A 23,262-nucleotide genomic window follows, 5' to 3' on the forward strand; every position below is an offset into this window, starting at 1 on the left:
CCCACTGGTCCTTGTCCAGATGGTGCTGCAAGCAAGTCCGTTCAAAAGCAGTCAAGAAAGAGTCCAAGTCTCCATCCTTCTCCAGCACTGGGAAGTCCTCAACACGGACCTTTGGAAGTTTGGTGTCTCGAAGGTCACATGTGGCTGATGAGGGCCGGAGCTGAGCTAGCTGCAGCTGGTAGTCACGGTCTGCCTGTCGCTCTCGCTCTTCACGCGCTGCCTGCCGCTCTCGCTCCGCAGCCTCACGCTCTGCGTGCCGCTCTGCCCTGCGCTCTGCCAGGAGTTCCTTGTAGCCCTTCTGGTCTCCAGCCTGGAGAAGGGCCATAGCCATTTGAAGAAGGCTATCCGAGCCTCCCAGGCTCGGTGGAATGGCACGTGGTGATCTGCGGCACGCTGCAGAGCTAGGCGATTCACTGTCCCTTTCAGAGCGGAGGGCTGGCATCTGGCTCGTTGAGGAACCTTGGGTGAGCTCCTCCTCATCTTGTCCAGCAGTGCCAGGTTGCGCAATGTCCTCGGCAGAACGGTTTTCTGGCGTCGAGCTCCTGGAGGACTCGTGGGCAACCTCCTCATTGCTGTCCACAGCACCGTCCTCCCTCTCTTCGGCTCCTGCCTTAGCATTGGCCAGTTGCGTAGCTCTGCTCCTGGTGCCATCAGCCATTCTTGCAGACTTTTGGTCACTGACACAGAACTGACACCTGATGCCTCCACACACCTTACAGTATCTGCACTCTGACACTCTAGTGTTGAGCTAGTCTGAAGACCCCAGCAGCCACAGCTGCTGCAGGCAGTCTTTAGTGTCTGGGAGTATGGGTCTCACACTCACACACACTATTATCTCGATCCCACCGCTATGCCACCAATATGTCACAAACCACCGGGGGGGTCACTCAGAAATCCCCCGCGCTGGCTACCAGTACGTCACAATCGGGGGGTAACAAGTGGGGGTCACCCCTCCTTTATACCTCCCGACCGACAGACAGAGCACGTGACGCGCTCTCTAGCGCCCCTCTTATAGTCAGGCCAATTATGGAATTGCCCGACAATAAGCAAGGAGGCCGCTATACTACTTATGCCGATTATTGAAGGGTCCCCGGTGAGAGTAAGGTATATATTCCCCCGACCTCCGCGGGCGGAATATATAAAATCTCCCCGAATCTCACTGGCCTCCCCACAATAATCCTTGGCACAATTCGCTGCCACCAACCGATTTACGGTAACTATTAGCCGAACACACAGACGTGGGATTCAAGATCGAGATAACAGAACAGCCCAAGATTAATTATATAATTTAATCAGCCTAAAGCACACTAGAAACTACAATATATACAATAGGGAATCTACAGAATATACATATGTCAGAGTACAGTTACAGATAGAGCATGGTTTTCAAACAGGTATGCAATTCAATCAGTTACCTTGTGCGTCTGGCCACAGGGGGGCGCTGTAGACCAGGTTTCCAGGAACTCCCACAGATGTTTCCTACACGTGCCCCCAGCGAAAGAACGCTGGAAAATGGCCGAAGTAGGGTTATCAACCTGGGCAGATCCAGGTCCCCTCCTACCTTAGTGACCTCACAGGGAAGCACTGCCACTCCCCCTGCATGGATCAGAATTATCCAGCAAAAGGGGATATTGGCCATAACTTTGCCTGGGAGCGTCGTAGGCGGACGCCAATGCTCTCATTGTGACAGTTATGAATTTAGCTACAGAACGAGGGGACTCATGACCTGTCTGCCAGTTCCCCATTGGCTGATATCACGCCTGGGGCATTTCCCAATGTCCTGCTCCCATAAAAAGGGTGTGCCGGCATCGTCCACATGCGGAGACACCATTTTTATGGTTGCCATATTTATCGGAAATATGGCTTGCGAGATATGAACCATTTTTTACTGGAGTCGTTCTGTCTGCTAGTTCCATAGCCTTGCTAATGAGATACAACTCTTGTTACAGGGTGACGGCAGGGAGTCATCCTGTGTCCATTGTTCCCACACCACCTCATTTCCATATCACAGGACATGGCCATGGAGGTGTAACACCTTCACAGATGCTGGACATTGAGAACAAGAAGGGAGGGGGCACTGCCAGGGAGTGATGAGAGATTATGACTGGAGTCATAATTCATCTTCATATCCCGGGATTTGCCTCACACCACCCATCCATTAAATCACAGAATGAGAAACTGCAGCTGCATCCCCCTCCTCTCCCTTTTTTCATGTCCAGTATTTACTAATAAATTGATATTTTTTTGTATTCAGCAGTCAAGGAAAGGAGAATAATATGCAGCTGTAGGGAAAGGAATATGCCAGGGATAACTTATTACAGCAATAAAAATTCAGCAGGATTTACCTATCTCTGCCGTATTCACTGTGAATTGTCTTGTATCTTTGCCGAGTCCATTTTCCACCCGCAGATCTACATGATATTCTCTTCCGAGCTGATCATCGGTGATGAGGAAGGAGCAGGAATTTGTGGTTGTTGTACACTGCTTATCGGTATCGTTTAGCCTGAAAATCAGAAAGTGATTGAGGTCAGAGTGGCGTCCTATAGAGAGATAAGCACAGAGAGGTAACACTTACACAGTCAGGCGGAAGGTCGTGGGGATTTTGGGGTAATTTCCGGGGGTCCAGCTACACGTGATATTTTTTTTATAAAAGTAAATACAGGAAACATTTTTGGGAGTTTCTGGTGGATCTGTAAGAAGAGAAAAAAACGAGCACTGATAAAGAGCAAGTTAATGATGGAGCAAATTTTATTGTTTTCTCAGCACCGATTAGTCAGCAGTTATAATATTGGCTGGATGTGAGGTCTGAGTGTCTCGCCCAGTAATATAGGCTGGATGTGAGGTCTGAGTGTCTCGCCCAGTAATATAGGCTGGATGTGAGGTCTGTGAGTGTCTCTCCCAGTAATAAAGGCTGGATGTGAGCTCTGTGTGTCTCTCCCAGTAATAAAGGCTGGATGTGAGGTCTGAGTGTCTCTCCCAGTAATATAGGCTGGATGTGAGGTCTGTGTGTCTCTCCCAGTAATATAGGCTGGATGTGAGGTCTGTGTGTACCTCCCAGTAATAAAGGCTGGATGTGAGCTCTGTGTGTCTCTCCCAGTAATATAGGCTGGGTGTGAGTTCTGTGTCTCTCCCAGTAATATAGGCTGGATGTGAGCTCTGTGTGTGTCTCCCAGTAATATAGGCTGGATGTGGGATCTGTGTGTCTCTCCCAGTAATATAGGCTGGATGTGAGGTCTGTGTGTCTCTCCCAGTAATATAGGCTGGATGTGAGCTCTGTGTGTCTCTCCCAGTAATATAGGCTGGATGTGAGCTCTGTGTGTCTCCCAGTAATATAGGCTGGATGTGAGCTCTGTGCGTCTCTCTCAGTAATATAGGCTGGATGTCAGGTCTGTGTGTCTCTCCCAATAATATAGGCTGGATGTTAGGTATGTGTGTCTCTCCCAGTAATATAGACTGGATGTGAGGTCTGTGTGTCTCTCCCAGTAATATAGGCTGGATGTGAGATCTGTGTGTCTCTCCCAGTAATATAGGCTGGATGTGAGATCTGTGTGTCTCTCTCAGTAATATAGGCTGGATGTCAGGTCTGTGTGTCTCTCCCAATAATATAGGCTGGATGTCAGGTCTGTGTGTCTCTCCCAGTAATATAGGCTGGATGTGAGGTCTGTGTGTCTCTCCCAGTAATATAGGCTGGGTGTGAGGTCTATGTGTCTCTCCCAGTAATATAGGCTGGGTGTGAGGTCTATGTGTCTCTCCCAGTAATATAGGCTGGGTGTGAGGTCTATGTGTCTCTCCCAGTAATATAGGCTGGATGTGAGCTCTGTGTGTGTCTCCCAGTAATATAGGCTGGATGTGAGATCTGTGTGTGTCTCCCAGTAATATAGGCTGGATGTGAGCTCTGTGTGTCTCTCCCAGTAATATAGGCTGGATGTGAGGTCTGTGTGTCTCTCCCAGTAATATAGGCTGGGTGTGAGGTCTATGTGTCTCTCCCAGTAATATAGGCTGGATGTGAGGTCTGTGTGTCTCTCCCAGTAATATAGGCTGGATGTGAGGTATGTGTGTCTCTCCCAGTAATATAGGCTGGATGTGAGGTCTGTGTGTCTCTCCCAGTAATATAGGCTGGATGTGAGATCTGTGTGTCTCTCCCAGTGATATAGGCTGGATGTGAGATCTGTGTGTGTCTCCCAGTAATATAGGCTGGATGTGAGCTCTGTGTGTCTCTCCCAGTAATATAGGCTGGACGTGAGCTTTGTGTGTGTCTCCCAGTAATATAGGCTGGATGTGAGGTCTGTGTGTCTCCCCCAGTAATATAGGCTGGGTGTGAGGTCTATGTGTCTCTCCCAGTAATATAGGCTGGATGTGAGGTCTGTGTGTCTCTTCCAGTAATATAGGCTGGATGTGAGCTCTGTGTGTCTCTCCCAGTAATATAGGCAGGATGTGAGGTCTGTGTGTCTCCCCCAGTAATATAGGCTGGATGTGAGTTCTGTGTCTCCCAGTAATATAGGCTGGGTGTGAGGTCTATGTGTCTCTCCCAGTAATATAGGCTGGATGTGAGGTCTGTGTGTCTCTTCCAGTAATATAGGCTGGATGTGAGCTCTGTCAAGTCTCTCCCAGTAATATAAGCATTTGTGCATCATCTTTGGGGGGGAGGGGGAGTTAGGCAGCCCCCATACACATTAGACTGGTGGCAGATTCGATCGTCAGTAAATATAAGGCTGCTTTCACACCTCCGGTTTCTGCAATGCGGCACAATCTGGCACTTTGCAGGAAAATGGCAACCGTTTTTTTTTTGCTGCCGGTTGCGTTTTTCCTGCATAGACTTTAATTAGTGCCGCATTGTGCCGCATGGCCTTGCGTTCCATCCGGTTTTTGCCGCATGCGGCAGATTTAGCCGATGCGGCGGCCGGATGGAACGTTGCCTGGCACGTTTTTTCGTGCGGCAAAAAAAACCCGCATCGCGCCGCATCCGGCCGACGCGGCAGATTTTTCAATGCATGCCTATGGCGGCCGGATGCGGCAAAAAACGCATCCGGCCGCCACATGCGGTTTTTGCCACTGCGCATGCTCAGTAGCATGCCGCAAGCGGCAAAAACCGGACGGGCCGCATGGGAAAAACGTATGCAAAGGATGCGGTGTTTTCACCGCATCCGTTGCATAGCTTGCACAGCCGGATTGAGCCGCACAGCTCAAGCCGGATGTGTGAAAGCAGCCTTAGTAGCATGTGTATAATGATCTTTAGCAACTGTTGGTGCCACAATGGATCACAAGACTGGGACACTTGCCCCCGGCCACCAGTTTTTCAATCATTAGTATCATTGCAAGGACTTTACCGATAGAAACAGAGCACCACTGATGCTACATGGATTTTGATCCTGGACTGATCTTTTGCAGTAAATAATTAGATGTCCGGTCCCAATCTGGCCAAAGATCGTATGCTTTTAACACTAGAACTACTGAAGTAGTCATTTTGACTACTTCGCACTATGTATTTCTCCTCTGTGACTACGAGTCCAGTAGTTCTAGTGTTAATATTTTCCGATCTTTGACGATCAGGATCGCTCATCTCTATTGCGGGGAACCCCAGTGACGTCAAAAAGCACAAATAAAAATCAACGTGGGCATTACACATGCGTTTTTCCTGTGTTTTTCACTGACTCCATTGAAGTCAATAGGGGGAAAAAGGTGAAACAATTGACATGTTGCTTCTTTTTTCTGCAACAAAAAAAGTAAGGAAAAAAAGCAGCGTGTGCACAGTCACGATTCTCATAGGCTTTGCTGGGATGTTTTTTCTTTGCTTTTATTGATTAAAAAAAAAAAAGCAAGGAAAAACGCTAGAAAAAAAAACCGCCCTGTGGGCACAAGGCCTACCAACTCATTTTAACTGTAAAATCAAAGCCCAAATAATAATGGTGGAATTGCATTTATTTTTTGTAACCATTTCACAGCAGTTGGAATTTTCCCCATTTTTCGTTCTATTATATGATGAATGAATACGCAAAACTACAGCTCATCCAATAGACAACCTTGATACGTATATGGGGACAGAAAAATAAACAAATTATGGCTCTAGGATAAAAAAGAAACATGAAAAAGCTGAAAATTAACAGATTATGAAGGGGTTAAAAATATCAAATAAAAATCTATGTTTTTGTCATGTAAAAAGAACACTATGAAGAAGATGTCAGGACTTTGTCGCCTATAATCTGTATAAATTCAGTGAGAAACTAATTAAAAAAGTTATGGGGAGAAAATAAAAGTAACAAAACTACAAAAATGTGGTTGCATAAGTGTGAGCACCCTTACAATTGGGGATTGGTTGTGCTCAGGATCAGCCAGTCATATTTGCTCTAATGTTACATAGTAGTCAGCACTTGGCCGTCGTCATTTCAGCGATTCTGATTAACCCCAGACAAAGTTTTGCTGTTCTAGGAACATTTTCTGGCCTGTAAACAGCTGACAACACAGCAAAGGGTCTCAGTTTGGAAAGTTATCAATCAGGAGACGGTATAAAAACACTTCCAAGGCATTGGATCTGTGCCGCCCCCGTGCCAGCAACCGGGCTGCTTGGATCCGGATCCGCAGTTTGGCTCGAGGGATTCTACCGGACCCGGGGGTCGCGCGGACACTTCAAATAAAAGGGGACGTATTTGTACGGGATTTGCCGTAAACAGTCTGTGACGCCACCCACGGTGTGTGGTGAGATGTAGTACCACCGCTGCTGTTGGGGAACACCCTGGGGCGATGGGATGACAGCTGGATGTTAACCCCTCCGTGGGTAGGGATGGATGCCCCGAGGCCCAGTATCTCTGTGCTGAGGGTGATGATTGCAGGGGCCGGCGCGCCCGGTCAGACCAGGGAATGTTAGTTTACTCACGATTGAATGAATCACACAAGTCCAATGGTAAACCAAGGTGCTGGTGGCCGGCCGCCGCGGCCGGGTGTATTCTGGTCCCACACCCGGGCTGATGGTCTGTGTCACTTTCCTCTGTGTTTTTGGTGCGGTGGACTTCCCGGTGTGAAACACGGGAGTCCGCTCCCGGTACTTTGGTTGGGAGCCGTGCCCGCTGACGCTGGCCCTTGGGATCTACCGGGCCCTGGCGGATGCCTTATCCCCCGCGGTGGGGTGTTGTCTGCTTTTGGGACTTTGGTTGGGACAGGACCTAAAATCCTGCCCTCAATTGGTTAATTAGCTAGGCCGTTGGTTGCGGTCCTGGCTTCAGGGTCCAAGTACCCCCTCTGTGCACGGTTTCTGGGTCGGTTCTCCAGTGTCGGTACCGGCGGGCTCCAACCCTGCCCCGGTCCACCTCGGATCTTCGGCAGCCGTCTTCCCGTCTCTTGACAGACACAGACCACCATCTGCCACCTAGCCAGTACGCTGGGGCTCCAACCACGACACCTTTCCTTTCTGACTCCGCACTTCACTTTCTCCTCTCAACTCCTCCACTCCATTTGTCTGACTCCTTTCCAGTTGAACTCTAACTTCCAACTATCTACGTACAACTCTGCTTTTCCCCGCCCCGGGTTCTCCAGACCCCTAGGTGGGCGTTCTCCATCCACCTGGTCCCGCCCACTAGTGTGCCTTTCCTACCCTGGGGGGGGGTGACTAGGGTTTTGTTGGCTGGTGTGACCCTGTGTGGGAAGGTGTTATGCGGGGGCCTATTCTGTGTGACCACCTGGCGGTGACAGGGCGTCACGGATCTATCATGGATGCTCAGTGACATTACAGAGAACTGGAGGAATCTCAAAAATTGATAAAAACACAAGAAGAAAATTAGTCCGGGAGGCTAAAAACCTCCATCATATCTGCCAAAAGCACGCGGGATACATGTAATGCCTGATGAGACCAAGAGTGAAACCTTTTGACCTTAATTACAAAAGGTGCACAGTCACCACTGCGCATTTCCAGAAGATCCTCCTCCCCACAGTGAGGCATGGTGGAGGCAGCATTGTGCTGTAGGGCTGTTTTTGGCAGCTGGAAAGTTAAGGACGGAGGAATTTTGAACATGCCCAAATATCAATCAACTTTACTACAAAACATTCAGGCCTTTGCTAACAAGCTGAACAGTCCTGATCTGGTCACTAATACTCACATCCACTTGTTATGGTGTGTCGGTCCAGTATCTGCTCACTGGGTGTCCGGATGCCACATGTCACCGCCACATTGTCAGCTGACAGGCTGGGTATGGTGATCCTGCTGACTGCGTCACTGACAATCTCATGGACCGCTTCTGGAGCCACATCCGGGCTCAGCTCCCAATATACATCTTCTATAAAACCCGAGGTGCCCAATTTACAGTGAAGGGTGACGCTAGACCCTCTCAAAGCATAAGTAATTTTTGGAAATATTTCTGCACCTTGTATCGCTGCGTGAATATCTGCAAGATAATGAAAAAGGAGCTAATGATAAGTCTTAAAGCGAACCTGACATCAAGATCTACTCCTGGAAGAGATTAGGAGCACGGTGTAAGCCTACATATACCCTCTTTAATAACCCTAAACACTAAATCATTAATTTCCCTGCAGAACTAGCACAGAGGAAACAAAGCAATACATTGTGTAGTGCTGGACAGGACAGGTCCTCCATACCAAGGGAGATTCTTTGTAATAATTTTTTGCACTGGCCAATTGATAAAAATCTTAAACACACTACCTTACCAAATATTAACTAAAAAATACATAAGATTAATTAAAATGCGGTCCAGCACCATATATCTTCAATATTATAAGATCTCTATGAAGCTTTTAGTTGTCTATGTACTGCGCTTGGTTATGGTACTGTATCTATGTAGTAAGATTCTCTGTTACTGTATCTATGTAGCAAGCTTAGTTCTAGTAATGTTTTACATCATAGACATGATTCTAGTACTGTATCTACTGTGCCTTGCGAAAGTATTCGACCCCTTGAATTTTTCAACCTTTACCCACATTTCGGGCTTCAAACAAAGATAAAAATGTTAATGTTCTGGTGAAGAATCAACAACAAGTGGACACAATTTTGAAGATGAACGAAATTTATTGCTTATTTTAAACATTTTTAAAAAATAAAAAACTGAAAAGTGGGGCGTGCAATATTATTCATCCCCTTTAAGTTAATACTTTGTAGCGCCACCTTTTGCTGTGATTACAGCTGCAGTCGCTCGGGGGTTTGCCTCTATCAGTTTTGCACATGGAGAGGCTGAAATTCTTGCCCATTCTTCCTTTGTAAACAGCTGGAGCTGAGTGAGGTTGGATGGAGGCGTTTGTGAACAGCAGTTTTCAGCTCTTTCCACAGATTCTCGATTGGGTTCAGGTCTGGACTGTGACTTGGCCATTCTAACACCTGGATGCGTTTATTTGTGAACCGTTCCATTGTAGATTTTGCTTTATGTTTGGGATCATTGTCTTATTGGAAGACAAATCTCCGTCCCAGTCTCAGGTCTTTTGCAGACTCCAACAGGTTTTCTTCAAGAATGGTCCTGTATTTGGCTCCATCCATCTTCCCATCAATTTTAACCATCTTCCCTGTCCCTGCTGAAGTAAAGCAGATCAAACCATGATGCTGCCACCACCATGTTTGACAGTGGGGATGGTGTGTTCAGGGTGATGAGCTGTGTTGCTTTTTGGCCAAACATTTTGTTTGGCATTGTTCCCAAAAAGTTTGATTTTGGTTTCATCTGACCAGAGCACCTTCTTCCACATGTTTGGTGTCTCCCAGGTGGCTTGTGGCAAACTTTAAACACTTTTCATGGATATCTTTGAGAAATGGCTTTCTTCTTGCCACTCTTCCATAAAGGCCAGATTTGTGCAGTGTACGACTGATTGTTATCCTATGGACAGACTCTCCCACCTCAGCTGTAGATCTCTGCAGTCATCCAGAGGGATCATGGGCCTCTTGGCTGCATCTCTGATCAGTCTTCTTGTTTGAGATGAAATTTTGGAGGGACAGCCAGGTAGATTTGCAGTGGTATGATGCTCCTTCCATTTCAATATGATCGCTTGCACAGTGCTCCTTGGGATGTTTAATGTTTTGGAAATCTTTTTGTAATCAAATCCGGCTTTAAACGTCTCCACAACAGTATCATGGACCTGCCTGTTGTGTTCCTTGGTCTTCATGATGCTCTCTGCGCTTTAAACAGAACACTGAGCCTATCACAGAGCAGGGGCATTTATACGGAGACTTGATTACACACAGGGGCTTATATTTATCATCATCAGTCATTTAGGACAACATTGGACCATTCAGAGATCCTCAAGAACTTCTGGAGTGAGTTTCTTGCACTGAAAGTAAAGGGGATGAATAATATTGCACGCACCAATTTTCAGTTTTTTATTTTATAAAAATGTTTAAAATAAACAATAAATTTCGTTCAACTTCACAATTGTGTCCACTTGTTGATTCTTCACCATTAATTTACATTTTTTATCTTTATGTTTGAAGCCTGAAATGTGGGTAAAGGTTGACAAATTCAAGGGGGCCAAATACTTTTGCAAGGCACTGTATGTAATATGTTTGGTTCTAATTTGGTTCTGGTACTGTTTTTATTTACTGACCTTGGTCCTAGTACTAGATCTATGTAGTAGGCTTGGTTTTGCTACAGAACCTATGCAGTAGGCTTGGTTTTAGTACTGTATTAATGTTGCAAACTGGGTTCTTATACTGTGTTAATATAGTACACTTGCTTCAGTTACTGTATCTCTGTAGAAGGCTTAGTTTTGATGCTGTCTCTATTTACTCCCCTTGGTCTTACTACTATGTTCATGTAGTACACTTGGTTCTGGCACTATTTTTATTTAATAAGCTTGGGTCTAGTACTGTATCATGTAGCAAGCTAGGTTCTGGTACTGTATTTATGTAATAGACTTGGATTGGTTACTCTTTCTATGTAGAAAGCATGGTTCTAGTATTGTATCAATTTTGTAAGTTTGGTTCTAGTTCTGGATCTACATAAGTAGTTTTATTCGGTTACTGAATCTATGTAGCGTGTTTGGGTGTGGTACTGTGTATGTAGTAGAATTGGTTAAAGTACTGTATATGTAGTAGGCTTGGTTTGGTTACTGTATCTATGTAGTATACTTGGTTCTAGCATGGTATATATATACTGTATTATGGTTAGTATCGGTACTGTTTCTTGGTCCCAGAAGTTTATCTATGTAGAAAGCTTGAATATGGTGCTTTTTATATGTACTAAGCTTGTTTTTTTGTAATTTATCTAGCTCAGCTCAAACAAAGGACCACACTAGTCAGAAACTAGTTGCCCAGATGCCTGATTAGACGTGCGTTCATTCTCTACCATTGTTATATATTTTTTATTACTTTTGTTGCTGCTCTTTGCCACTCATGTTTTTATTTTGATAATGTTTCTATTTACTACACTTAGTCCCACAACCGTATCTCTGAAAAAGCTTGGTTCTGGTACTGTATCCATGTAGTAAGCATAGTTCTAGTATTGTATATATGTATTGGCCTTGGTAATTTCACTATATCTACTTACTACGCTGAGTTACAGTACTGTATTTCTGTACAATGCTTGCTTCTGAAACTTTATATAGTAAGCTTGGAACTGGTATTGTTTCTATTTATTAAGCTTGGTTCCAGTACTGTATCTACGTAGTAAGATTGGTTACAGTAATCTTTCTATAAACTAAAGTTGTTTGCATCACTATTAACTATGCTTGTTTTTCACACTATAGTTTTGTAATAAGATTGATTCTTCTAATGTATGTAGTAAGTTTGGTTGTGGTAATGTATCTATGTAGTAACTTTGTTCTTGGTACTGTATCTATGTTGTAGGATTCGTTCTGGTAATATATCCATATATTAATCTTGTTTCTACCACAGTAATTATGTGGCACACTTGTTTTCTGGTACTAAATTCACTTAGTAAGCTTGGATTTGTTACTGTGTCCATGTAGAAAGGTTGGTTCCGGAAACGTATTTATGTAGTAAGATTGACTTTGGTAAAGTATCTATGTTGCTGGTACTTTATGTGTGCACTCGTTTTGGCTCAAGTACTGTATCTATGCACAAGGCTTGGTTCATCTACTGTAACTATGCTGGTTCTGGTACTGCATTTATGTAGTAGGCTTGGCTCTAATTCTTTATTTATGTACTAAACTTGGTTCTGGTACCATATTTATTTAATAAGCTTGGTTCTCTGTATTTGGAGATTTAAAGTGTAGCAATTTTCTAAGGATCCTATGTGTCTATCCGGTCTTGAATGTACATACTGCATACACCTACAATTACCTTTTTCTGGGGTTATTCCTGTGACTGCAGCGCTCCACTCACTCCACAGTAGCTGACCACTGTTCCCAATGCACCGTACAGCGGCCACATACTCTGTGGAGGGAAGGAGTCTGCGGAGACTGTATCTCATTTCCTTCTCTTTCCCCATGTGCAGGTCAGGGGTGTAATACTGAGGAAAGAAACACAGATGTTACATGGAGTGCAAAATGTGGAAAAATTCAAACAAGTGAAACACAATATAACAAGTATGGAATCTGACCGGGATCCTCAAGATCTCCCAAGGGAAGACATGATCCTCCCTGCACTCAATTGTATCTACCTCAATAGGTGCAAATACAGATGGGTAATCAATAGCTGCCTATGTGCAACATACTCCTCACCTCCCTGCAATGGCTACACCAGGAGAATAATGAGCGCAGCTCTGGAGTATAATGCAGGAGGTAACTGAGGATCAGTACAGGATAAGTAATATAATGTATGTACACAGTGACTGCACCAGCAGAATAGTGAGTGCAGCTGTGGAGTATAATACAGGAGGTAACTCAGGGTCACTAATGTAATGTATGTACACAGTGACTGCACCAGCAGAATAGTGAGTGCAGCTCTGGAGTATAATACAGGAGGTAACTCAGGATCAGTAATGTAATGTATGTACACAGTGACTGCACCAGCAGAATAGTGAGTGCAGCTCTGGAGTATAATACAGGATGTAACTCAGGATCAGTACAGGATCAGTAATGTAATGTATGTACACAGTGACTGCACCAGCAGAATAGTGAGTGCAGCTCTGGAGTATAATACAGGAGGTAACTTAGGGTCAGTAATGTAATGTACAGTTAGGTCCAGAAATATTTGGACAGTGACACAATTTTGGCGAGTTGGGCTCTGCATGCCACCACATTGGATTTGAAATGAAACCTCTACAACAGAATTCAAGTGCAGATTGTAACGTTTAATTTGAAGGTTTGAACAAAAATATCTGATAGAAATTGTAGGAATTGTCACATTTCTTTACAAACACTCCACATTTTAGGAGGTCAAAAGTAATTGCACAAATAAACCAAACCCAAACAAAATATTTTTATTTTCAATATTTTGTTGCGAATCCTTTGGAGGCAATCACTGCCTTAAGTCTGGAACCCATGGACATCACCAAACGCTGGGTTTCCTCCTTCTTAATGCTTTGCCAGGCCTTTACAGCCGCAGCCTTCAGGTCTTGCTTGTTTGTGGGTCTTTCCGTCTTAAGTCTGGATTTGAGCAAGTGAAATGCATGCTCAATTGGGTTAAGATCTGGTGATTGACTTGGCCATTGCAGAATGTTCCACTTTTTTGCACTCATGAACTCTGTCACAAACCACCGGGGGGGTCACTCAGAAATCCCCCGCGCTGGCTACCAGTACGTCACAATCGGGGGGTAACAAGTGGGGGTCACCCCTCCTTTATACCTCCCGACCGACAGACAGAGCACGTGACGCGCTCTCTAGCGCCCCTCTTATAGTCAGGCCAATTATGGAATTGCCCGACCATAAGCAAGGAGGCCGCTATACTACTTATGCCGATTATTGAAGGGTCCCCGGTGAGAGTAAGGTATATATTCCCCCGACCTCCGCGGGCGGAATATATAAAATCTCCCCGAATCTCACTGGCCTCCCCACAATAATCCTTGGCACAATTCGCTGCCACCAACCGATTTACGGTAACTATTAGCCGAACACACAGACGTGGGATTCAAGATCGAGATAACAGAACAGCCCAAGATTAATTATATAATTTAATCAGCCTAAAGCACACTAGAACTACAATATATACAATAGGGAATCTACAGAATATACATATGTCAGAGTACAGTTACAATCAAAGCATGGGTTACAAACAGGCATACACAGTTCCAGCAGTTACCTTGTTGCGTCTGGCCACAGGGGGGCGCTGTAGACCAGGTTTCCAGGAACTCCCTCACAGGTCTTTCCCAACCAGGCCCCCGAGCAGAAGAACACTGGAAAATGGCCGAAGTAGGGTTATCAACCTGGGCAGATCCAGGTCCCCTCCTACCTTAGTGACCTCACAGGGAGCACTGCTCCACCCCTGGCTGGAGTTATGGACAAAATCCACAACATGGAATATGGGCCATAACTTTGCCTGGGAGCGTCGTAGGCGGACGCCAATGCTCTCATTGTGACAGTTATGAATTTAGCTACAGAACGAGGGGACTCATGACCTGTCTGCCAGTTCCCCATTGGCTGATATCACGCCTGGGGCATTTCCCAATGTCCTGCTCCCATAAAAAGGGGGTGCCGGCATCGTCCACATGCGGAGACACCATTTTTATGGTTGCCATATTTATCGGAAATATGGCTTGCGAGATATGAACCATTTTTTACTGGAGTCGTTCTGTCTGGCTACTTCCAGAGCCTTGCTAATTAGATAGCAGCTCCTACTACAGGGTGACGGCAGGGAGTCATCCTGTGTCCATTGTCCTAAAGCCACCTAATTTCCATATCACAGGACATGGCCATGGAATTTGTTGCTAAACCAGTTGTGTGAAGGAAAGGGGGGGTGACACCAGGAGAGGGCTTCCTGACATACTTGAATATCATGATTTATCGTCATATCTCCGGATTTACCTCACACCTCCCCCCTTTTGAGGGCGCTAGGGGGCAGCACACTCCGGTGTTCCCCCGTGCGCCCGTCCGCGACCTCTCCTTGTCGGGACAGCCCGTCTGCGTTACCGTGGTCACGGCCCCTTTTGTGGCGAATGGTGAAGTTGTATTGCTGGAGCGCAAGGCTCCATCGCAACAATCGCCCATTCGTCCCAGAGACGGTGTGCAACCAGCTGAGGGGATTGTAGTCCGTCTCCACGATGAAGTGGCGCCCGTATAGATAGGGTTGCAGACGCTGCAGGGCCCACACTATGGCCAGGCACTCCTTCTCCATCGTGGAATAGGCAACTTCCCTTGGTAACAGTTTCCTGCTCAGGTACAAGACTGGGTGCTCTTGGCTCGCAGAGTCCACCTGGCTGAGCACCGCACCGAGGCCGAAGTCACTGGCGTCGGTCTGTACTACAAACGGCCGCGTGAAGTCGGCTGCCTGTAGCACGGGCGGGCTGGACAGGGCGTCCTTTAGGGCCCGGAAGGCTGTCTCGCAGTCCATTGTCCAATCGACTGCAGAGGGCAGCTTCTTCTTGGTGAGGTCCGTCAAGGGCTTTGCCAGGCTACTATAGCATGGAACAAACCTCCTATAGTACCCAGCGGTCCCCAAGAAGGACATCACCTGCTTCTTGGTCCTGGGGGTGGGCCAGGATGCGATGGCTTCCACTTTCTCAGGCTCGGGCTTCAGTGTTCTCCCACCTACCCGGTGACCGAGGTACTGGACCTCGCTCATGGCCAGCTGACACTTTCCCGGCTTGATGGTCAAACCTGCCCGGTGGATCCGCCTGAGCACCTGTGCTAGATGCTCTAGGTGGTCCTCCCAGGTGGGACTGAAGACGGCAATGTCATCCAGGTACGCGGCCGCGTACCCTTCAAGTCCCTTGAGCAGGGTGTTGACCATCCGCTGGAAAGTGGCAGGGGCATTCCTCATCCCGAATGGCATCACCGTGGACTCGTACAGTCCAAATGGGGTAATAAAGGCAGAGCGTTCCCTGGCCTTGCGAGTCAGGGGGATCTGCCAATATCCCCGGCTCAGATCCATGATGGTCAGGTACTGAGCCCCGGCCAACTGATCGAGCAGGTCATCGATGCGTGGCATTGGGTACGCATCGGCGACCGTGACCGCATTGAGCCCCCTGTAGTCCACGCAGAACCGAGTGGTTCGGTCCTTCTTAGGGACGAGGACTACAGGCGAGGCCCAAGCGCTGTTGGATGCCTGGATCACCCCCAGCTTCAGCATCTCGTCAATCTCCTGGCGCATGTGTTGCTGCACCTCCAGGGAGACCCGATATGCTGAACGCCGGATCGGGGGATGATCCCCAGTGTCCACGTGATGGACAGCCAAGTCAGTCCTTCCGGGCTGGTTGGTAAACAACCCCCGGAAGGGGTGTAGGGTGGCCCACAGCTGGGACCGTTGGTCCTCCAAGAGCTGGTGGCCAACCTCCACATCCTCAATGGATCCGCCTGCCCTAACCTGGGCTAGCATATCCAGGAGGGTTTCCGCTTCTCCCTCCTCGGGCAGGTTGCACACGGGGAGCGCACATGCCTCCCGCTCATGATGTGCCTTCATCATGTTCACATGGAAGGGCTTCCGCCTTCCACGGGCAGGGTCCAGGGTGACCAGGTACGTTACAGGGTTGAGCTGCTGGTACACGAGGTATGGGCCTTCCCAGGCTGCCTGAAGCTTGTCCTGTGGTACGGGGACCAGTACCCACACCTTTTGACCCACTTGGTAGGTCCTCTCACAAGCGTTCTGGTCGTACCAACGCTTCTGATCGGCCTGGGCTTGAGCCATATTGTCGTGTACCAGTTGCGTCAAGGCCTGCATTTTGTCCCGGAAGCGCATGACATACTCGATAACCGACACTCCAGGGGTGGCCAAATCCCCTTCCCAAGCCTCTTTCACCAGAGCCAGGGGGCCCCGCACACGTCGCCCGTACAGGAGCTCAAACGGTGAGAATCCTGTTGAGGCCTGTGGAACCTCCCGGTAAGCAAATAACAGGTGTGGGAGATACCGCTCCCAGTCCCGCCCATGGGAGTCGACCAACATCTTAAGCATCTGCTTTAAGGTGCCATTGAACCGCTCGCACAGGCCATTAGTCTGTGGATGGTACGGGCTGGCCACCAGATGTCGCACCTGGACTTGCTTACAGAGGGCCTCCATCAGCTGGGACATGAATTGGGTCCCCCGGTCAGTGAGCATTTCCTGGGGAAAACCCACTCGGGAGAAAATCTCCAGCAATGCGGTGGCCACCTTGTCAGCCCGAATGGACGACAAGGCCACTGCTTCTGGGTACCGGGTGGCATAGTCCACTACCGTCAGTATGAAGCGTTTCCCGGAGCTGCTGGGGATGGCCAGCGGGCCGACCAGATCCACAGCCACCCTCCTGAAAGGCTCATCGATGATTGGCAGAGATACCAGTGGGGCTTTGGGGCGTGGCCCCGCCTTCCCCACTCTCTGACAGGTTTCACACGAACGGCAGTAGGCAGCCACATCGGCCCCCATTTTTGGCCAGTAGAAATGCTGGTTCAACCTGGCCTTGGTCTTAGCGATCCCTAGGTGTCCGGCCATCGGAATCTCATGTGCGATCCGCAACAACTCCGTCCGGAACGGATAGGGTACCACTAACTGTCGGTCCCTGGGCCACGCCTCCGGTGAACCCTGCTGGACCGTGGCCCGGTACAGCCGTCCTTGGTCCCAGACCACTCGCTCCGGGTCCGAGTCCGAGGGAGGCTGTGCCGCCTGCTCCTTAAGAGCTTTCAGGCTGTCGTCAGCTTCTAACGCTGCCTGAAACCCCTGACTAGATGTGGCCAGAATCGACGAGACTGTCACATCTTCGGTCAGTACCCCGGGACCTGTGTCCTGGCCTCCACCTGACTCGGCTGCCACTTGGTCAGAAGGGGAAGAGCTATCGGACCTCCGGGAGGCCCCTTGGCTTCCAGCACTCCCACTGCGGGTGACAGCGGCCACAGCCGCTGCGACCGTGGGTCGTGCCTGCTCCTCCTCCGTTCCTGACCAAGTCGCCGGTTCAGGCAGACCTACCTGGCTTCCTGACACCCCGGTTGTGGGGGAACCATGCACCGAGATCTTACCTGGGAGCACTTCCGCTCCTGGACCGGCCCCAATCTCACCTGCCTGTTCCCCTCCTGCAGCAACAGAACCCCGCTGTGAAATCTCTGGGGACCCCACATTTGCTGTGGTAGCCCCCACCCCACACACTGGTCCTCCCCCTGCAGCACCCTGCTCTCTGCTTATCCCTGCAGAGGGCAGCAGATCCCAGCTCACAGGCTGGTTACTTGTAGAGGCATTGTCACACCTTTCTCTGACCCCCTCCCCTGTCACAGCTGCAGCTGAGTGTGTGTCTATGGTGTCTATGCAAGCAGAAATATCAGAGTTCACTCCCTCCTCCCTTACATCATTCATAGATGACACATTAACATTGTCCGGAGGCATGTCAGCACTGGCTGAAGGTTCAGCCCTTGGTTGGGGCCCAAACTGGGAGGTTATCTGCCCCAAATCTGTCCCAAGTAGCACGTTTGCGGGGATCCGATCAGTTACCCCCACCTCCCTCACCCCCCGCCCTGCGCCCCAGTCAACATAAATGTCAGCAACAGGCAGCGCCGGGTCAGTGCCTCCAATCCCGGAGACAGCGAGGGTTTTTCCAGGGATCAAGTCTTGGGGGGACACCATCTCAGGCCGCACCAGAGTCACCTCCGAGGCGCTGTCTCGCAGTCCTATGGTCACAGACCGGCCGACGGTGACAGGTTGGAAGCTGTCCAGGGACCTACCACCACCCCCACCCACACAATACACCTTGGGCGGCCCTTGGGACGGGGACGGAGCCGGGGCCTTGGGACGCTGAGGGCACATGGCCTTGAAGTGTCCAGGTAGGTTGCACTGGTGGCACCGTCTTGGCTCTGCCACGGGCCTGGAGAGGGGAGTTGAGGGGGACACCCCCTGCAGTCTAGGGGCAGGTGGGGCAGTCGCAGAATTCATCTTACCCCCTCTCCAGGTGCTGCTGGTGGCCGCTCTCCTGGCCTCAGGGGCCCGGTTGTTGGTGTAGTCATCGGCAAGGGCAGCTGTAGCCGTGGACCCCTTTGGCTTCTGGTCTCGGATGAACTGGCGGAGATCCTCAGGGCAGTTCCACAAGAGTTGCTCCGTGATGAACAAGTCCAGGATCTCCGGTCCGGTGGAAAGCTGCAGGCCTTGGGTCCAGTGGTCGGCAGCTCGGGCAAGTGCCCGCCGGTGGTCAGCCCAGGAGTCCTTTGGTCCCTTCTGTAGGCTCCGGAACTTCTTGCGGTAGGACTCTGGAGTGAGGTTGTACTGTTGGATCAGGGCCCGCTTGATGGTGTCGTAGCCCTGATCTGCCTCAGCAGGCAAGTCCCCAAGGACATCCAGGGCCTTACCCCTTAAACGGGGGGTCAGGTATTTGGCCCACTGGTCCTTGTCCAGATGGTGCTGCAAGCAAGTCCGTTCAAAAGCAGTCAAGAAAGAGTCCAAGTCTCCATCCTTCTCCAGCACTGGGAAGTCCTCAACACGGACCTTTGGAAGTTTGGTGTCTCGAAGGTCACGTGTGGCTGATGAGGGCCGGAGCTGAGCTAGCTGCAGCTGGTAGTCACGGTCTGCCTGTCGCTCTCGCTCTCGCTCTTCACGCGCTGCCTGCCGCTCTCGCTCCGCAGCCTCACGCTCTGCGTGCCGCTCTGCCCTGCGCTCTGCCAGGAGTTCCTTGTAGCCCTTCTGGTCTCCAGCCTGGAGAAGGGCCATAGCCATTTGAAGAAGGCTATCCGAGCCTCCCAGGCTCGGTGGAATGGCACGTGGTGATCTGCGGCACGCTGCAGAGCTAGGCGATTCACTGTCCCTTTCAGAGCGGAGGGCTGGCATCTGGCTCGTTGAGGAACCTTGGGTGAGCTCCTCCTCATCTTGTCCAGCAGTGCCAGGTTGCGCAATGTCCTCGGCAGAACGGTTTTCTGGCGTCGAGCTCCTGGAGGACTCGTGGGCAACCTCCTCATTGCTGTCCACAGCACCGTCCTCCCTCTCTTCGGCTCCTGCCTTAGCATTGGCCAGTTGCATAGCTCTGCTCCTGGTGCCATCAGCCATTCTTGCAGACTTTTGGTCACTGACACAGAACTGACACCTGATGCCTCCACACACCTTACAGTATCTGCACTCTGACACTCTAGTGTTGAGCTAGTCTGAAGACCCCAGCAGCCACAGCTGCTGCAGGCAGTCTTTAGTGTCTGGGAGTATGGGTCTCACACTCACACACACTATTATCTCGATCCCACCGCTGCCACCAATATGTCACAAACCACCGGGGGGGTCACTCAGAAATCCCCCGCGCTGGCTACCAGTACGTCACAATCGGGGGGTAACAAGTGGGGGTCACCCCTCCTTTATACCTCCCGACCGACAGACAGAGCACGTGACGCGCTCTCTAGCGCCCCTCTTATAGTCAGGCCAATTATGGAATTGCCCGACCATAAGCAAGGAGGCCGCTATACTACTTATGCCGATTATTGAAGGGTCCCCGGTGAGAGTAAGGTATATATTCCCCCGACCTCCGCGGGCGGAATATATAAAATCTCCCCGAATCTCACTGGCCTCCCCACAATAATCCTTGGCACAATTCGCTGCCACCAACCGATTTACGGTAACTATTAGCCGAACACACAGACGTGGGATTCAAGATCGAGATAACAGAACAGCCCAAGATTAATTATATAATTTAATCAGCCTAAAGCACACTAGAACTACAATATATACAATAGGGAATCTACAGAATATACATATGTCAGAGTACAGTTACAATCAAAGCATGGGTTACAAACAGGCATACACAGTTCCAGCAGTTACCTTGTTGCGTCTGGCCACAGGGGGGCGCTGTAGACCAGGTTTCCAGGAACTCCCTCACAGGTCTTTCCCAACCAGGCCCCCGAGCAGAAGAACACTGGAAAATGGCCGAAGTAGGGTTATCAACCTGGGCAGATCCAGGTCCCCTCCTACCTTAGTGACCTCACAGGGAGCACTGCTCCACCCCTGGCTGGAGTTATGGACAAAATCCACAACATGGAATATGGGCCATAACTTTGCCTGGGAGCGTCGTAGGCGGACGCCAATGCTCTCATTGTGACAGTTATGAATTTAGCTACAGAACGAGGGGACTCATGACCTGTCTGCCAGTTCCCCATTGGCTGATATCACGCCTGGGGCATTTCCCAATGTCCTGCTCCCATAAAAAGGGGGTGCCGGCATCGTCCACATGCGGAGACACCATTTTTATGGTTGCCATATTTATCGGAAATATGGCTTGCGAGATATGAACCATTTTTTACTGGAGTCGTTCTGTCTGGCTACTTCCAGAGCCTTGCTAATTAGATAGCAGCTCCTACTACAGGGTGACGGCAGGGAGTCATCCTGTGTCCATTGTCCTAAAGCCACCTAATTTCCATATCACAGGACATGGCCATGGAATTTGTTGCTAAACCAGTTGTGTGAAGGAAAGGGGGGGTGACACCAGGAGAGGGCTTCCTGACATACTTGAATATCATGATTTATCGTCATATCTCCGGATTTACCTCACAAACTCCTGGGTAGCTTTGGCTGTATGCTTGGGGTCATTGTCCATCTGTACTATGAAGCGCCGTCCGATCAACTTTGCAGCATTTGGCTGAATCTGGGCTGAAAGTATATCCCGGTACACTTCAGAATTCATCCGGCTACTCTTGTCTGCTGTTATGTCTTCAATAAACACAAGTGACCCAGTCCCATTGAAAGCCATGCATGCCCATGCCATCACGTTGCCTCCACCATGTTTTACAGAGGATGTGGTGTGCCTTGGATCATGTGCCGTTCCCTTTCTTCTCCAAACTTTTTTCTTCCCATCATTCTGGTACAGGTTGATCTTGGTCTCATCTGTCCATAGAATACTTTTCCAGAACTGAGCTGGCTTCATGAGGTGTTTTTCAGCAAATGTTACTCTGGCCTGTCTATTTTTGGAATTGATGAATGGTTTGCATCTAGATGTGAACCCTTTGTATTTACTTTCATGGAGTCTTCTCTTTACTGTTGACTTAGAGACAGATACACCTACTTCACTGAGAGTGTTCTGGACTTCAGTTGATGTTGTGAACGGGTTCTTCTTCACCAAAAAGTATGTGGCGATCATCCACCACTGTTGTCATCCGTGGACGCCCAGGCCTGTCACAAACCACCGGGGGGGTCACTCAGAAATCCCCCGCGCTGGCTACCAGTACGTCACAATCGGGGGGTAACAAGTGGGGGTCACCCCTCCGTTATACCTCCCGACCGACAGACAGAGCACGTGACGCGCTCTCTAGCGCCCCTCTTATAGTCAGGCCAATTATGGAATTGCCCGACAATAAGCAAGGAGGCCGCTATACTACTTATGCCGATTATTGAAGGGTCCCCGGTGAGAGTAGGGTATATATTCCCCCGACCTCCGCGGGCGGAATATATAAAACCTCCCCGAATCTCACTGGCCTCCCCACAATAATCCTTGGCACAAACTCGCTGCCACCAACCGCTTCACGGTAACTATTAGCCGAACACACAGACGTGGGATTCAAGATCGAGATAACAGAACAGCCCAAGATTAATTATATAATTTAATCAGCCTAAAGCACACTAGAAACTACAATATATATAATAGGGAATCTACAGAATATACATATGTTAGAGTACAGTTACAGATAAAGCATGGTTTACAAACAGGTATGCAATTCAATCAGTTACCTTGTGCGTCTGGCCACAGGGGGGCGCTGTAGACCAGGTTTCTAGGAACTCCCACAGATGTTTCCTGCACGTGACCCCCAGCGAAAGAACACTGGAAAATGGCCGAAGTAGGGTTATCAACCTGGGCAAATCCAGGTCCCCTCCTACCTTAGTGACCTCAGAGGGAGCACTGCTCCACCCCTGGCTGGAGTTATGGACAAAATCCACAACATGGAATATGGCCATAACTTGGCCTGGGAGCGTCGTAGGCGGACGCCGACGCTCTCATTGTGACAGCTATGAATTTAGCTACAGAACGAGAGGACTCATGACTTGTCTACTAGTTCCCCATTGGCTGATATCACGCCTGGGGTATTTCCCAAGCTCCCGCTCCCATAAAAAAAGGGTGTGCCAGCATCGTCCGCATGCAGAGACACCATTTTTATGGTTGCCATATTTATCGGAAATATGGCTTGCGAGATATGAACCATTTTTTACTGGAGTCGTTCTGTCTGGATACTTCCAAGCTTGCTAATGAGATAGCAGCTCCTACCACAGGGTCACGGCAGGGAGTCATCCTGTGTCCATTGTTCCCACATCACCTAATCTCCATATCACAGGAGATGGCCATGGGATTTGTCACCTTCACAGATGCTGGACAT

The 23,262-nt window shown here is 49.1% G+C and overlaps 1 protein-coding gene across 1 annotated transcript in view; it reads right to left on the minus strand.

Moving 5' to 3' along the window:
• IL31RA (interleukin 31 receptor A) overlaps window positions 1-23,262 on the minus strand; it is an 88,078-nt gene that overhangs the window by 48,691 nt on the left and 16,125 nt on the right. The window contains exons 2-5 of the mRNA XM_075343757.1: window positions 12,224-12,392; window positions 8,088-8,372; window positions 2,576-2,690; window positions 2,346-2,503 (exon numbers count right to left, since the gene is read on the minus strand). Of these exons, the coding sequence (XP_075199872.1) occupies window positions 2,346-2,503; window positions 2,576-2,690; window positions 8,088-8,372; window positions 12,224-12,371 (706 nt within the window). The 5' untranslated portion in view covers window positions 12,372-12,392. The remainder of the gene's footprint in view (window positions 1-2,345; window positions 2,504-2,575; window positions 2,691-8,087; window positions 8,373-12,223; window positions 12,393-23,262) is intronic.

This window comes from Anomaloglossus baeobatrachus, chromosome 1 (assembly GCF_048569485.1).
Source record: "Anomaloglossus baeobatrachus isolate aAnoBae1 chromosome 1, aAnoBae1.hap1, whole genome shotgun sequence".
NCBI lineage: Eukaryota > Metazoa > Chordata > Amphibia > Anura > Aromobatidae > Anomaloglossus > Anomaloglossus baeobatrachus.